Consider the following 18,134-nt stretch of genomic DNA (forward strand, 5'->3'; position numbering starts at 1 on the left):
CTCCAACCAACACGAAAATAAGATGTGGTTAAGACATCAAATCAATTATTGGTTTCCGAGTGGAGTCATCTTTAGAGTTATTTTACCATTATGATTTCAATCAAAAAAGGAATAAAAGTCGGAATAACTTATTTATCGGGTGCAAGGGAGAAACGGCCTTATGGTATAGAAAGAGGTTCACAAATCAGATACACATTGCTCATGTGGTGCTTGGAGCGATTTCGAATAACGCTGAGACCACACTGCCGGTTTAGCCGCCGCGTTTGCACAAAATTATTCAGGCGGTCGTCAATACCTTTCGGGTCGAATTTTACTGTGATAGAAAATTGTGTCTGGCCGTGTTATAGGACTTCAGAACAAAGGAATTATTAAAGGTTTTAGTACAGAACAGAAGCTAATTTTTTTTAGTGTATAAAGGCGTTTGACCACACCAAGTCTAATCCACACCACCAAATCAAATTTCATCCGCATCGCCTTGATGGCTGGAGCTCTTCCATGGTCCGTTTCAAAAGTCATTTTGAACTGTGGAATTGATGAGTGGTGGTTCCCTGGAGATACGACCTGCAACTGTTCAGATACATAGCATACTTTTCCCTCAAAGGCCGGCAACTCAGCCACTAGAATGCACTTCCATGGGATGTGATGGGCCCTTTTTGGGCGTCCTGTCAGATTGTTTGACCCTATGCTATAAAAAAAAATAACCGTCATTTTTTTAATAAGCAAAAACTTATCCGATAGCACGTTTTTAATGAGGCTTGTGAAGACGAGCTAAGGAACCGTAGGATCTGAGCGTGCGGCCTGGCGTTTATTCGCGGGTAATCACCGCAGTGCGGCCATCCTCTAAGGATATATGAATGCGTGCAAAGGATTTGGACTGTTTACGACTTCGTGGGTGGTTATGGGCGTGGTGTCTTCTATCCCTTTCCCGCAAATGGACCCTGGGTATAGGCGTTTCAACTGTGGCCGCTCCCACAGGACCCCTCGTTAACTTTTTGCCCCTCACGCTTTAAGACGTGGTCACGCAGGCAAATATTTACTCACGATTTTGGAAATCTTATTATCGAACGTACTACCGCATTTACATCTAAAGAAGATTATAGCATATATATAAATTTAGATTTACTTGACATTTTTCAAATCTTTAGTTGAAATTTGTACGTTCGACCCCGGACTACGCACTAATAAATTATCGTTACACATTACAAGTAGTAAAAATAAACTTACTAATATTTCATTTTCTAGAATTAAATAAGAAGAATATCCTAATAATTTAAGATGGTGTAATATGAATGACTGATTAGTTTTTATTATTATTCAATTCGACTAGGGTTCTTAAAGCAAACAAATTCTTAAAAGGACAGCAACGCACTCGAGCTATCTGCCATTGACAGTGTCTTTATCACTTACGATGTGAGCCTCTTGCCCGTTTGACCCCAGTTATAAAAAAGTTGGAATATTGATGCAACTGTAAATTGTAATTTCTATATCCTCATAATTCATGTCAATTCGTGTCATATTTACTTGTATTTTCTAGGTACATTGTTCTAGAACCTTATAAATAAACAAACAAATCCGCAGCAGGTAGTCATCTGCATCATCTACTCATAACAAGTAGTTTTTGCTACTTTGCCTATATTTCTGTTCCTAGCTTGTAGTTTCTATATCCTAATAATTAATGTGAATTTGTGTCATATAGTCTTGTATTATATATAACTTATAAATAAACAAACAAATACTTAACCAAAAAATCCTCAGCGGGTATTACATTCATTCTAACAAGTTTAATTATTAGAAACTATGAATCCGACATACTTATGAACCTACCTATGTAAAGTTACAAATCAATAAAAATTTCATATGGAATGTATATTTATAGTTTTTAGTCTGTCGGCATGTAAACGTGAGGACCTCACACAGGACTACACAGATAAAGAAATTATCTTTTTTCAAACTAACGAGTTCTCATCTTCACGTATCTAATTGGTGCCTGCCGAACTCTGATTCATTTTATGCCTTCCACTTTAGACTATAATAAAAGGGTTGTTCGTTTGAGTAACAGTAGGTGTATTGGAAATCGGGGCGAGGTTATTTAATAGTAGATATAAAATTTATTTCTTACATGATGATTGTTTCCGAGTTATTAAAATGGCAAAGAACGCTCGCATTTAAGGGTAAACTCCACTCAGAAAGTATGTGTACATATAATCGGCATGACTTGTATTCTTTGGTGACTAAGTAAGTAATATAATACATATTGTAAAAAGTTGTGTAGGGTTGTACATTTGGACTATATATGTGTTTGCTAATAACTCCAAAATTGAGAAACAAATTTATGGTACCACAGATACTTAATTAACTTAAGAAATTAATTAAAAATAAATTTAAACTCTCCATGCTACGCGAACCGATCCATAAAAAATGTATGTAATAAATAACGCGTATTACAAAATTTATCGAGAACCGATATATTCCTGTGATTTTTGCGATTCGATCTTTGTTTTTAAGATTAGAATTACCTTCTATGCCAATCTAAAACATTCTTCTCCGGGTGCCAAGACAACTAGGATACGTGGCACGTAGAAGTAATCCGAAAAGGTGCTTCAAAAATTAATCAATTTTACGTGTTATCCTTTGTTTAGTAGATAACTGCTAGCGGCATCCGTGAAGGTGCCTCTTCTCACAAATTATCTCGCTAAAAGGAATCTGTTAAGGGTCTTAAAGTATAAAAAGTCGTGAGTCATCCGAGTATGAATCATGAACACCGCTACCTTCTAACGTTTCACTGATAAGACTAATGCAAAGAAAACTATACCTTTTATTTAGCCCTATTAAATCCGGCCAAATTTAAGAGTCATAGCACAGTTGGTATGGTTTTAATTATGTTATAATAAATAGGTATGCAAGCGAGCCGCAAGAAAAAAGCGTGCCGAGTACATTTTGAGTGTATCTAATACTAGAGTCATAAAATATAAAAAAATACGTTTATTTTGGAACATAAGATCATCAAGGTATAACTTATTCCACGTCATTAAATTTGAACCTGTAGGTATCCCATATTGGCAACATTGGTACAATATTGGACTATCCAAACTAATTTATATTCTCTTGTTTAAAATCATATCGTTTAACACGTCCACGTTCTGAGTCAAATTTATTGAATCGTAATGGTTAATGGTTGGTGGACTCAGTTTCTGTATTTAGACTCTCATTTAGCGTGAAAAAGACCAATAATTTAATATTGCGTACGCTGCGAAAACTATTGACAATAGAGCGAATTGATTTTGACTACATTTTTATAGAGTACATCAATAGCTACATCGAAGTACGCGATTCCATATGTCTAAAACAACAGTTTTGCGTCTCGTCACTTAGATCAATTGTTCAAATTTTTGTTCATAAACAATGAACCGTAAAAATCCATATCGCTAAAACATCGTATATTGAAAGTGACATTGTACATCAAACACAAGAATTCGAAGCATCTCAACAAGGATTTGGACATTGTGAATAAACAATTGTAAATGATTCCAAGTACAGAAGCGGTGCTCTGTGATAGATGCCGCTGGCGCTAGCAGTACAATGGCGATTAAGCGCAGACAGACCAACAAACACTGTTCGTCATTACACCAGTGAAAAAGTGACACTCGAAAGTCTCAGGGTTTTAAGATAAAGTATATTACGGTACGTATTGTTTAATGAAACAGTTGTTAAGTATACAGTTATACTTTTTTCGATTAGAAATTTTAGTTGAATGTAATCTGAGATTGTCTTGCAGTTAACATTGGGAAATGAATTGTTTTAACCGTTAAGCTTTTCATTATCTCATATGGGGCCAAGGATTGCTGGGATTCATCATTTGAACCACATATTTAAGATATAACTGTTCCGTTATCTTTTTAAAGGGCGGGAATCATTATGTTAAGTATTAGCTATTTTTAACTTATGTAGTATCTTTTTGCTAATATTGAAAATAGATTATTAGTGATAAGATCTTGATAAATCTGAAGGTAAGAAATATGATTTTAACTCTTATTATAAAGAGGTAAGATTTGATTCCTTGCATTGAATAGGCTCCAAAGCTACACGACTGATTTGAGAAATTATTCAAAAAGAACCATACGTCCCTGGTGAACATAGGCTATGGAATATTTTTGCTAGGGTATCAAAGAGACAAATATTTCTAAATCGCGTACTCTGTGGAAACTATTGACAATAGAGCAAAGTGATGTTGACTATAGTTTTGAAGAAGACGTCAATATCTAATAAAAGGCGACATCTCTAACAAAACAATGTTTTTTTCATTTTAAGGTGTATTTTATCATTCAATAGTCTATTAACTGAGATAAGCTATTGAAGATCGGAATAATTGATGGCAAACCACAAGGCACACATAGACATTCGACGTTCAAATTGTTTTACACTCTCTAATAAGTTTCCGTTGACGCAGTTGTTATATTTTAAAGGATTTACTTCGATTCTTGAATTAAATATGTTCTATAATACAGAAGTATTTCTGTTCTGCAGTGTGCGATATAATAAACGCGCCATGTTAAAGCCACTTGGTCCTTAATATAAATTATACTCATAAACAAATGAGGTAACATAATCCTCAATCTGATAATTTTAATATCGTTTGATTAAAGTCATATAATTAATTCACAGCTGCGAGTGGCATAAATAATATGATATACCTATATTTTCCATTGTGTGAATTCATGAATACAGCCGATAAACATAGTAATAAATTAATTGGTATTCATTATACTGTGAATTCCAACATAGTGTCATAGAGTAATTTCCATGAATGAACTATTCATGTTTTCCTTGATAATCAAGCGCAGTACACCCAGAGCAAAGATTCCACTAGACACTACTTGTTTATTGCATCACAAGCATTTCGAGTATTGGGAGAATTTGTAAGAACGCAAAACGTACACGAAGCAAATATGTCTTCATAATATAAATTACATTACAGTAAAACAATTTTTATAGAACGAGGCAAACGGCAGGAGGCTCATCTGATGTTAATTGATAAAGCTGCCCATTACCAGGTCAATACCAGGATTCGAAGGCTTCTTATAGAATAATAACCATTGCGTTATCAATGGTCAATCAATTGACAACAACGAAATCTTTGAAAATACATGTATATAGATATTTTATCTACGCATAGCAAAGTTTTAAATGCATAAATTCATTTAGAACTAAAAATTAATTTAGTTACAATCTATATAATGTGGAATTAGACCAAAATACTACGACAGCATTACGTAGCATTGAAAAGTAGAAAGTTCCCAAAATGGCTAGCTTTTTCTCCTACAAGGTGCGGATTTTTTGATTGCAAGCGACGCCAACGTCAACACTGAAGCAACACATCTTTATAAAGGGAACTCTAAAAAGTGTTACTAGATTGTCAGAGACATTTAGGTTACTAAATACTACGAAAAACAAGGTAGCCGAAATTAAAAATCTAACTATACATAGATTGTTATACTATGCAAATAATTTTACATACATATTACACATCTACCCTTCAATTAGTTTTCTTAATTAAATTGTGTTGCGCAGTTTAAAAATCTACACAAATCAACATTGTTTTATAAAGATTTCGAGACTATTGTTTCAGAATAACTGAAACAAATTAAACAAAGGTTACGCAATCAAAAGTTTGTATGACGAACGTTTTAGCACATCCATAAAAACAAACGAAACGGTCAATAAATTAATAACTCATCGTCAAATGCCTCCAATTACCGAACAATATAAAGCAAAGTCAAGCAGGTAAACAAAATAGAGCTGTTATAAATTTTACAAGAGCGCTCGAAGCCCACACTGCCTCTCGACCGCATTATGCAGTTTTTTTCTTTGATTTTTTGCTCGCTGGCATTCGCATTGTAGGCCTACTTCCGTCGGTACGGTTTTTATGGTGGCGCTTAGCTTGGACAAAGGCTAAACCAAATAGTGCACACTTGATGGAGATGTGACATGAGTGCGTCATCGCGTTGGCATTTGTTTTACTTTATTATATAAACTAATAAGGATGGAAAACAGTTTTCTTGTAACGATAATAATTTTACATTTTACATATATCGCTTTCAAAATTATCATTGAAAAAAAAAGTCAGTGGCGTTACAACCTCTTTAGGCCTCAGATTTCTGAATCTGTTTCATGACCGTTTTTTAAATCTAATAGGCAAGTAGGATCAGCCTCCAGTGCCTGACACACGCCGTCGACGTTTTGGGTCTAAGACATATCGGTTTTATCACGATGTTTTCCTTCACCGTTCTAGCGAATTGTAAATGCGCATACAGAAAGAAAGTCCATTGGTGCACAGCCGGGGATCGAACCTACGACCTCAAGGACTTTTCGACCTTGGATTTTATTAATTCAAGTACTCTATAGGGGCATTTTTTGCACATTTGAGTGTCCGTTTTATTTATACTTAATGAGACATCAGACTTCATTCAGTACCTTCATCTCAATATTTGATCAAATGATCTTCAAGAGATTATCCTATTTTTAGTCTTATAGAATGATGCAGAATTTATTCTTTATATTTTACAGTTAAGCGATGGATTCAATTGGAATGTGTAGCAGGAAACGAAACTGTTATTTGTTATATTACAATATAATATTGTTAAGTAAAACAATATTATATTTATTTGTTCGAGAAATTCAGAACGTGTAGCAAATGGGAAACAATGTATGAAAAAAGGCCCTGGGTTATAAAAAGATCAGTGTAATGGACAAGGTTATTGCGTATAAAACAGATTTAAATGTCTATTGAACTATTTTTTTAGCATCAAATTTTACAGAACATTAACACTGAGAATTGGAAGCGTCTATAGCGTGTAAGCGATCTAAGCGATCTATAGCGTGAACCACTGATCTACGTCTATAAAAGTGTCTAGTATTCGGCTGTGTTTATCTTGTAACAAAACATACGTGATTGATTTCAGGGGGGTAGGGGGGTGATGCTTAGCGGCAGTGACCGCTGCAGCCAGGTGCGTCCGGCCATCGACACCATAAAATTAATAACCCGTCGAGCCTCCTAACCGATGCACTCTTGAATCATGACCACTTCATATAAGTGCACTTGGACGCTGCGTTTGTAATAAGCGTTAGGTTAGATAGTATGATTTTCAAATAATTACGTTTCAGTTGTCTATGATATATCAAGCGGTTAATTCTGGAATATCAATATAAATATTTAGCAATTCTAATTACTAAAATATAATGTAGGCCTGAAAGCGTATTTTTAAAGCGAAATACGTAAAAATGTGTCGTGTTTTTGCCTCAGTATGTTTCGTAACGTCCAAACGTTTATTTAGTGTGAAGCAACTTTAACTCTCATCGAATTGAATATGTTACGGCGTTCCCAGAGTTATGTCTCGGTATCATACGGAATGTAATTGAATTTTTTCTACATTTTAAATTCCTCTTATAGGTAGCTACCGGCTACCTAGCCAGTGAATGAACAACATTACACAGTATTGAAACATCAATGGTATTATCTCTTATGGCTGTTTGTAATAGCCCTTTCATAACTTGTTAATAGAATTAACGGCGTACAATAAAATGTTCCATTTGTTAAGTCGCATCAAAAATCGGAAATGAACCTTTTCAACGCCACGCTCCATTCAACTTTGGTTTTGTATTTAATTTTATACTTAATGGCTGTTGTGGATTGATGTGATCCAGCGAGGCCGCGGGGAGGGGCAAGGGGCAAGGGGCACGAACGTATTCCACCGAGACGGTGAGTCTGTCTGATAAAAGAGGATTTTATCCGCCCGATTTAGCATGAAATTGGACTACAAAGTGAATAAAGCTACATGATTGTAAACATTATGTGTATCCTCTTTTTTACAGCGGACATTCGGCTTATTTAGGTACGGTTTTTTTGACTATATTCGTTACGAAGTCTCTGTTTAATACCTTGTTAACCCTAGTTAACGAAATGAGGTTTCTTTCAGGTTCGGTGAGCGATCACGCCGGTAAGTTTATTGCTTTTGCCTTCAAGTATAATTGATTTGCGGTATTCAAGATTACAAAGACGATTCGTGTGGTTCACTCCTAATCGGCGCGACTCAAAAGGATAACGTAAGTACTTCGGAGGGAATTTTAAAAGCTCGTAAAGACATCGTGGGTGTAACGCATGAGAGGCGCGCGTTCCCACGCGAGAGCGTCGCAGCAGCAGAATGAATGACTCACTGAACTCGAAGCTCCATTTCCACAAGTCATAGTGCAATTAATAATATACGGCATCCTGTCGAATTATCTCTCGTCGTGGCAGGGGTCCGGGCGGCTTTAATTTACCACAATGGATGATGGTTCTGAGAAGCGTCGGTCGGCTAGGCGGGCCGATTCTTCGACGAAAACAAACAGAAAATAATTATCATAAAGATGAAGAGCGGCCGCGAGGCTCGCTGCTAATGGGAGCCCACCTGGCACACTCGCGCACACTCGCGCAACGCGTACACTCGCGCAACGCGCACACTCGCGCAACGCGTACACTCACACATTCCACGCCACATGTAACCTGCCAGATACAACCGTCATCCCGACAAGTCATCTCCGCTTTGCCTACGTGATTGACTTTTGATACAGGATTTTTACTACACTAATCCAATGTTAACACTGCCGCTGTCGGTAATTAGAAACTTAACAAAGCCCATAAATTTAAGGGTTTAATCTTGTTTATAGACAAAAAATGCACTGGAAATTCAATTGTTTCTAAACGCGCATCCGAGATATGATTAGGAATATATGTATTTAAAGATGGCGATCGTGTAGGTTTCTACAATAAAAAATGATGAAATACACATCTTAGTTAAAAACTTTAAGTATGGAACAAGTTTTATTTTCAATCGAATTCTACGCAGGTTAATTTTTTTAAGCATATAATTAAGTCGGCTCGCCGATACGTCATCTCAACAACTTAATCCATAATTTTTCATAGGCATGTGGAAAATTCTACGCCTTAGGTAATTAACAGCGATCGTGTTTATCAAAAGAATGCGTAATGCGTACAATTAAAGGTCTACAGAGAAGCTTACGGTGTCTTTACTGTTATTGAATTAGTAGTGACTTACTTTTCTAGACGTGAGCAAAAGTAAACAAATTTAATTATTATCGTGAGTTATGTAAACTAGTATAGTTAAGTTGCATATATATTATATATATTTTATTTCACAATTAGAATTGCAAACCAAATGTTGGCAATTAACTTACTCTAGCAGCGAAATTATTTTAATATCAATTAAGTAGTTTTTCATACATTGTAAAATTGTAATATAACATTCCCGTTTTCGATAATGACCTAGGTTTCTATTAATTAATTATTAATATCTCATAAATTCTTAATGAGTAACAGATTTCAAATCAAATCAAGAATCATTTATTTATATAGGTAACATAATGTACACTTATGAACGTCAAAAAAAAAGAAAGAATACTTAAGAATCCTTAAAGAAGTTATATTAGTTTGTTCATAGCAACCACACAACCTCTCATTTTATTTTAGGTAAAAGTTCATGTTGTAAACGATTAGAACCAGTTGACATCTAGCTTCAAAGAGTTTGTTTAATTTGAACATCCCTCCAACAACAGACAATTAACTTATCTCGCGTTAGCAACAAAATTATTTAAAGCATTGAAAATAATAGAATTCAGAAATTTATCTTGGAACTATGTGTGATAGCTCCTAGCGAATCATTTCAAACAATTGCATTCCATACAAAAATAGTTACATTCGCCGCCAAATGAAATTTAAGTATTGTCCTGTAAAACATAGCTGGTCAAGGAATGTCTTTCTACGTTCATCTTAATCAGTTAAGCCCTTTGTAATGAACTTAAAACAGTTCTAATTGTTATGTTTCGAAGTTTTGAAAGGGTCTCACTTTAGCGATAAGGCTGTGTTGTCAACGATTTAACACTGCGGCCGCTATCATACTGTGAAAGCCGAAGATAACTTGAGGAATTCGAGGGTCCGAGTCGGAATACGGTTTTTCTCATTCTTTTTTCGGCATCCACATTTCAGACGTTTTTGCGAAGATTCCAAATATCGGGTGGTCCATTAATGTTGGAACAATGGCTCGCTCAGTTTCTATTATCGTTTTTTTTTACATTCGACCGCTACAAAAATTAGTCTATTTAATTGCAGATTTAATGTGTCGGGGCTAATTGTTGACAAATGGTAGTTCTGTGATAGATAAAATAAAAATCTATGTCAAATGTCACTTAAGGGGTTTAACGTGACTCGAATATGGATTGTAGAGAGGACAGTGCAATATAATCAACCTTAATATAGGTTAGAAATTACGGCATTATAGGACGTACGCAGATAATAAAATTAAAGAGTAAATAACAGAATAATTTGAATTGGATCAACATACAAGGTTATTGGGAATTCGAGCTGCTGTCGTATTTTTCTAAGGGGAGGTAACTGTTGCTAATCATAGATCATAGAGGTGTGTAATGTGTCTATTTAGCAACACTCTATAGATATCTGTTAGCGATATGCAACTCTTGACACAAATGAAAAATATAGAAATCTTAGTTATTTTAATAGAAAGTGATAACCTAAGTGAATTTTTCTATTCAACATTTTTATGTCAGATTTTTTATTTATAGCTAAAGAACAATTGTTCATTATTATGTTTGTTTTTTTTGTTTAGGTGTCTTATATCACTCCATATCGAAAGTTTGGCCTTCTATTTTGGACTGCGGCACCTTTAACATTATGAGCAAAATTAAGACAAATTATTGGAAATAATTCTTTCCAAATACAACCAGTTAACCTAATAAAATTAGAACAAAACATCAAAATTCACGCGATGATATAATATCTCAGAGAATGCCTTTATGGGGCGTATTTCAAATTTTTATCAATTATGATATTCCATAGCCGCAGGCACACTCAACGGGGAGTCGGGCAGGTTAACATGAAAACAGTTTCTATACCTACATTTATAAATGTAAATGCTTACACGTCTTTGTAATTATTATTTTTATGACTTTCAAGATCGGAATACAGATATCAAATGGTTAATAACGATATCCTTTCGCCGATACATTCGGGACTGTTTGAATGAAATTTTAATATTTTAGAACCGACGAACCGATGAGAACTCGAATCCTTTAATATGTCCTATATGTTGAATGGAATTAATATCGATTCGAAAGATTATTAGTAGATTACTGTGATTCTAGATTTTTTAGACAATATAGGTGTGAAAGTCTGGGTCGCTTTTTTAACCAAAATAAGCTACCATCACTGATTATTCAAATGCTCTGTTAAGTTATATACAAAACTATACACGCATAAAGGAAAAAAACACTACATAACTACACACAAATATATAAAAAAGACTATTTCTTACAGTAGAAATTGCGAACGAGACTTTTGATAGTTCACTCAACGGAAAATTTAAATCAAACAAATTAATTTATTAATATAAATTTCCATACATTGTGTGATGTGTATATGTAAGACTAGAGGACGGAGAAGAGAATGTAAGGAACGTAGTGAGTGGTGGTTTGTCGTCTATTAATCCACTCAGTCTTAGTCTTAAAGACTTTGGGAAACGTGATTTATAGGAACGAATAAAGTAAATAAAAAATCCTTATTTCTGACAGATTTGATTACAAACTCTTTGGTACATTCGATTTTCAAATTAAAATTTAAAATAAAAAATTCTGTAAAATACTGCCACAAACGGAGAAAAACTTTATGATTTTGTTGATTTGAAGAAAATACTTTTTGCTTACATTTTGTCTAGACTGCCAGAGACTAAAAATAAAATAAACAAACCCATCACTGTCAAACAAAACTAAGTAATTAAGTAAACCTGCGCACGCAAAGCTGCAGTATATTGTTGCTGATATAATATACCCCTGCTTATATATTTTATTATAATAGTTTCCTGATTACAGTTAGACAATATTAATTTAATCATACAGTAAACTGTCCCTCAGGCGAATTATACCAAGCGAAAACTGGAAATTATACTTCACTCTTATCTAGGCGTTGTTTTTAACCTAGATAACCTATTTCTTAAACATTCTAACTTTACTATAAGCGTAGTAGTAATGTTTTCCAATACAAAACTATCACGATGTTTTTAAAGGCATTAATTTTTTAATTTAGTATGGAGTAGAACTAGAGGACTTAATTCCAGTTTTTGCAAATTAATTGTCTTTGGGTAATCGACACACACATACAACAGTACAATCGTTTAAATAAAGCTGTTTCAGTGAACACCAAATATTTATTTGCTACTAATCAAGAGAAACCGCGTTATGAATACACAACCACAGAATTACCACACAAAGTAAATCTCGGTTATGAATTGCGGCATAATGTTTATTTTCAATAATATTATTTAATGTTACGTGCGAAACGAAAAACAGTGTTATGTTTGTAAACGAAACGGAAAACGGCCAGAGCCTTGAGAAGTGCAGCTAACATATTCCATCTTAACCCATTTACGAGGTGAATTAAGCTTTCATCACACCACGATAAACTCAAACTTCAAAAGCAGTTTTGTGGCAATTGATAATCCGTACATAGATACATTAACGTGCGAATATAAACTCTAATTACTTTTAATAAGGATTAAAATTTTATTTTATTGGCAACTATACACAAACATGCCCCTGGAAGCTTCGATCTGTTTACTCGTAAATCACGCTCATTGTTTAATTAATAATAATAATAATAATAATAATAATAATTTATTTATTGCACGAATATGGTATAAAATGTCAAGGTGGTACAATTGTCAGTCGTTCGCATATTCTGCCACACACAGTGGCGCGCAAATTAATCTTAGTTTAGATTTTACATTATTAGTCAGATTCATATAAATTAAGTCAATTATCATACATAATTAAATTTATATAAATTACCATGTCTCACACAAATAATCGTTTATTGAGTAGTACGTTTTTTCTAAAAGTAATGCACTAAGTCGCTTTTTAAAGATTCTTGTCGGAAGATCTTTAAGTTCTTTCGGTAATCTATTGTAAATTTTAATTGCCATACAGAAGGCGTTTTTCCGAAATAATTCTAAATTTATTTTTGGCACAGCCAATTTCTCCCCATGTCTACTACTTACTACATTCGATTTAAAAATATGTATATTTCTGTGTACGAACAGGGACATTTCTAATATATAAATACATGGAAGAGATAACACTTTGAGTCTCTTAAATAGAGGCACGCAACTATCGATGCAATTTGCTCCACAAATTGCTCTAATACATTTTTTTTGGGCCTTAAATACCCTATTCACTTCGACTGAATTTCCCCAAATTATAATTCCATATCTAATTATAGATGCAATATATGCATGATAAGCAGCTAATACCGCAGCATGGTTAACAGTTTCCCTTAGTCGTTTTAACACAAAAACAAAACGGTCTATTTTGTTCTGTAATTTTTCAATATGTGATTTCCAATTACAAAATTTATCTATCGTTATACCTAAAAATACACACTCGTTCATTATGTCCAGTTTATTGTGTTTATATTGTACGTCTATTAGTGTTTTAGAGTTATATGTCTGAAAATGAATTATGTTAGTTTTGGTCATGTTTATTTGTAGGTTATTTGAATTCATCCAGTTGATGGCGTCGTCTAGAGATTTAATTAAGTTGTTTTTTAAATCTTGGTCGTTTTTGCCTTTTATTATAAGTGTAGTGTCATCAGCGAATAGTATACAGTTCTGGTGTATAGCATCTGGGAGGTCATTTATGTATGTTAGAAAGAGTAGTGGGGCCAAAATACTGCCCTGAGGTGTTCCGTACTCATTTTTCTTATAGTTGGATCTATAGGTTTTTTGTTTTAGTTTACAAATCTTTGTTATTTCCACATATTGCATTCTATTTTCAAGGTAACTTTTCACCCAGTTATAGGCATTACCTCTTATTCCGTAGCATTCTAATTTTTTTAAAAGTCTTTCATGGCATACAAAGTCAAAAGCCTTTGTCATGTCTAAAAAGATGCAACCTACAAGCATTTTATGATTTAAGCATTCAGTAATTTGTTTAACTAGGGTAAAGCACGCAAGGGTAGTGGAACGATTTTTCCTGAAGCCAAATTGTTCTTTTTTTAGAATATCGTATGATAAAAAGAAATTAAACTTCTATTTCGAAGCGTTGGCTTGAAGTCGGAGGATTCGCGCTAATTTTAATAATTTCACGTAAAGTGTGGGATGTAACTGCGCATTTAACTTTCGAATAATAACACGTTGCATTGTAATATATTGTTGGCGTGGCACGTGATTGTTATAATTTTGACTTTTGACAAAATGCAGAAGCGAATTTAGCGAGACTAAAATAAGTGTTGGTCTTATTACTTTATCACAATCAAATTTTTTTTCGGAAAAATTATTATCCAATGCAGAAATGTCATATCCTGTTTAGAGCAGGCTTGAGCGAGCGACTCTCATCATTGTACGTAGGTTCGAATCCAACTTTGCACAAATGGTTATTTTTTGTGCGCAATCGTACGATGACCTATTAGAAAAAAACAAATCGATCACGAAACAGATACAAACAATCTGGGACCCAAACCTAAACACCCCTGGATTTTATTTTTATAGTTTTTTTTTAAATTAAATTGGAAGAATAAAAGTCTGTTATGTTATGATTCTTTTATTTAATTTTTTAATACACTTATATAATATATTTTTTGTCTACTTATTTTTCTATACGTACGTTATATACGTATATTTTTTTGGTATCGCTGAAACAGTTCTAGGATATAATACAGATTGAGGAATTTTTTTTCGTTTCATTATCTACTTTAATATAAAGTTAGTTTCAGTCTTGCTCAACCGTTCATTTTTGTTGAAGAAAATTTGCAAAATAATATGCAGTGTTCACGGTCTTTTCTTAATTAAAATTGAAGAATGTTTTGACTACTTTTTTTTACACGAAATTCAATTTTTATACTTTAAATTCTAAAAATGGTTCATTGACTGAAAAGTTTCATCTGTCAATTTACGTTTCAAATATAAATTAAACATTTTTTATGCTCACACACTAAAAACATAGAATATAGGTGAAATGAAACAAATAGATTTTATATTAATATTTAATACTTACTACAGATAACTTGACTTCATTATAATTTGGTATATCAGTATGTTTCTTCTATTAAAAATTCTTTGAGTACTTTATCGTATCTTTGTGGCAAAAATTCACTCATTTCATTCCTCGTCAACCATTTTGATTTTGTGTTTTTACTAACGGTGCCATCTTTGAAATTTGCGTAATAGAAGAAAACCTAAAATACACATTGTATGTAGCGACATCTATTGAAGGCTTAAAGAAACATTTTTGAAGCAGGAACATCTGCGGTTACAAAAATTACTGTTCAAAATACATATATGTATGTAATAATTGGCACTATAGATCTTTATATAGATAAGATCGAATTCACTTATGGCAGAATAACACTATATATAGGCAAAACCATTTATTTGTATTAAGAATGCACAGCCTCAACCCCAACATTTATTATTCTAAAGAAACAACAATTAAACAGTGTAATCTTTCATAAATTGTTCAGTTAAAATGATAAAAAATGACAGTTTTTTCACATGAGGCATAGAGAAACTTCTACTGTAGCAATCTTATTACACATTAGCGCCTGGCACAAAAATGGGTAACAGATTGTATTGTCTTTTATTAACATAACTTCTACACATTTAAAGAAAACACTTTTTTTCGTATTAAAGTTATGTATTATTGTATTTAAACTTATAATTATTATACGCACGCTGTAAAGCACGCGAAACGTCGGTTTAAATTTAAAATTATGTCTAAATAATTATAAGTTTAAATACAATAACACATAACTATAATCCGTAAAAAAGTGTTTTCTTTAAATGGGTAACAGATTAGTAAAGTATGAAAGAAGTTTTTAAAAAAAGATGGAGTTGCAAGCAATAGCTGTGCTGATTTTCTATAACTGTTGTCTTTGAAAATTAATAGTATTTCTGTTTAAATGATACTACTAAAAGTTTATTCCGAGAAGATATTCTATATAATAATTTTACCTTAGCTCCAACCTTGCCATCTAATTCAGAAGGATATTTGTATTTATAAAAACCGCAAGGTGCATTTGATAGGAATGTAACTTTTAATTCTTGTCCACATTGCTCTTGCAACACTCGTTCAGCTGTCTAAAAATTAAAGAAATATGCTTATCACACCACATATTCTGACTAGGATATTGTATATTATTTTTATATTAAATTAATTAAAGATTCAAAGAAGTTCTTTTATTTTTTATTGTCCCTCATTGTTGATTTTTGTATATAAGCCTTGTAAACTTTGGAAGCATGAAGAATGAAGATACACAGTCTGAAATGTGCAGGGCATATCCCATTGGTACGACGAGAGCAGTTATATGAATAAGTTTTGTCTTAATTATTTTTATCTATATATAATTTTTTTAATAATTTTAAGTGCAAAAGTGAAAATAAATACTATGTATTCACTTGTCTTAAAGTCTCTCCCTCTTTCCAATGACCTTGAGGCAAGATAGTCTTTATATCATTGCCTAATTTCTGTTCAGTGACAAGAACAAGATGGCGCTGCAAACATCGATCTGAAGTTGTGTTATCTCCCTTTTTATCTGCATCTGTAATGTTAAATTTAATAAATGGTTTGCTTACTATATTTAATATTTACTTTCGAAATGATTGCTAGAGATTATTTATAAGAAACACTGAAAACATAAAAATTTATGTATAATGTGTAATGTGTACTATGTAGCTAAATCAAATGTTTTATTATTTACAGTCACCACAGAAGTTACTTGTAATGATTACCTATTCTTTTAATATTTAGGAACATATTTACGTAAGCTGGTTAATGATTTTTCACATACTATTTTAACTTAAGGTAGTAATAGTTTACCTGTTTCAATGGGGGCAAATGGAAACTTAGCCAATTCTTCATTTGCTGCATCTTCATAATCTTGGGCAGTTATTTTACTTACAGTATCCAAATCTACTTCTACTGAGTCATTTTTAAGGAGCTCTGCCTGTTTTCTACACACAAGAGATTGTAGAAGTAAGCATATTTATTAAAAAATGTAACATTAAAAATATAATTGATTAGACTACTAATAAATTATATAACTTAATTTTTCTTTTGTTTAATTATATTAGAATTACAGTTATTAAAAAGTTTCTTACTTATCATTTTCATGTCTTAATTCATGATCTGATTTTAAACTGTTTTCTACTTCTACAGTCCATAAGAGGTCCTTGAATTTCTGTTGTATTTCATTTAAAGGTGGTGAAACTATGGGTAAGCGTTCAACACAAACACTTGCAACAATATTCCATGATGAGTTAGCTGAAATATAACGATCATAAATGAATAAGTAGCTCTGTTCTTTAGTATTTTTTTAAATAAAGAATAAATTATTTTTTAACTCATTAAGAAATTAGTTAATAGGAAAACCTGGCGGCATTAAATGTTTAATGCCGTGTTATATATGTATATAACACTTTGGTTGGGTTAAAAAAATATACAAACATTTAATTTCTTTTAATATTATGATAAAACTACACTTATTTATAAATAGGTTATTCAAAATATACACAAACCTCGAGTTAGAATTCTGTGACAAATATACTTTTCTGAGCGTAGAATGTTCTTTAAAAACATTGTCTTAGTCTCTTCGTCTTTTTCTATTGATGCAATTACTGAATAATGCTTTAGTATAATTTAAAGTTATTTTAAATAATCAGTTTTTAAAAATGTTATTTGTAATGGAATCAATCTGTCAATTGTCAACTGTCAACTATAAAAGGATAAGTGTCAAAAATTCGTCCACACCACTAAAAACCACTGACTATTATCCACATAAATGATCAAAGACTTGAGACAAAATCACTTTACAACAGGCGTGACCCACTACCGATGAAATGAAGAATTTGTATAAGAATGACATTATCTCACGGCCGATTACCCTATGACCAGGATTTCCTTATACTTACCTTTCTTTTGGTCAATAGCTTAAGGACAAGAATTAGCATACAGAGCTAAAATACCAAATGAAAGTATTAATTAATTCTTTATTTCCTACCACCATCCAAGGAGTAAAATTA

At 32.8% G+C, this 18,134-nt stretch overlaps 1 protein-coding gene across 1 annotated transcript; it reads right to left on the reverse strand.

Moving 5' to 3' along the window:
- Positions 1-15,088: 15,088 nt before the first annotated feature.
- LOC111000986 (39S ribosomal protein L46, mitochondrial) lies at positions 15,089-17,807 on the reverse strand. The gene is made up of 6 exons (XM_022270626.2): positions 17,631-17,807; positions 17,214-17,376; positions 16,933-17,066; positions 16,512-16,654; positions 16,068-16,193; positions 15,089-15,292 (listed from the first exon to the last, which is right to left on the reverse strand). The coding sequence occupies exons 1-6, from the start codon at positions 17,689-17,691 to the stop codon at positions 15,146-15,148; spliced, it is 774 nt and encodes a 257-aa protein (XP_022126318.2). The 5' UTR covers positions 17,692-17,807; the 3' UTR covers positions 15,089-15,145.
- Positions 17,808-18,134: the final 327 nt, after the last annotated feature.

The sequence above is a fragment of the Pieris rapae genome, chromosome 15, assembly GCF_905147795.1.
Source record: "Pieris rapae chromosome 15, ilPieRapa1.1, whole genome shotgun sequence".
In the NCBI taxonomy this organism is placed as follows: Eukaryota; Metazoa; Arthropoda; class Insecta; order Lepidoptera; family Pieridae; genus Pieris; species Pieris rapae.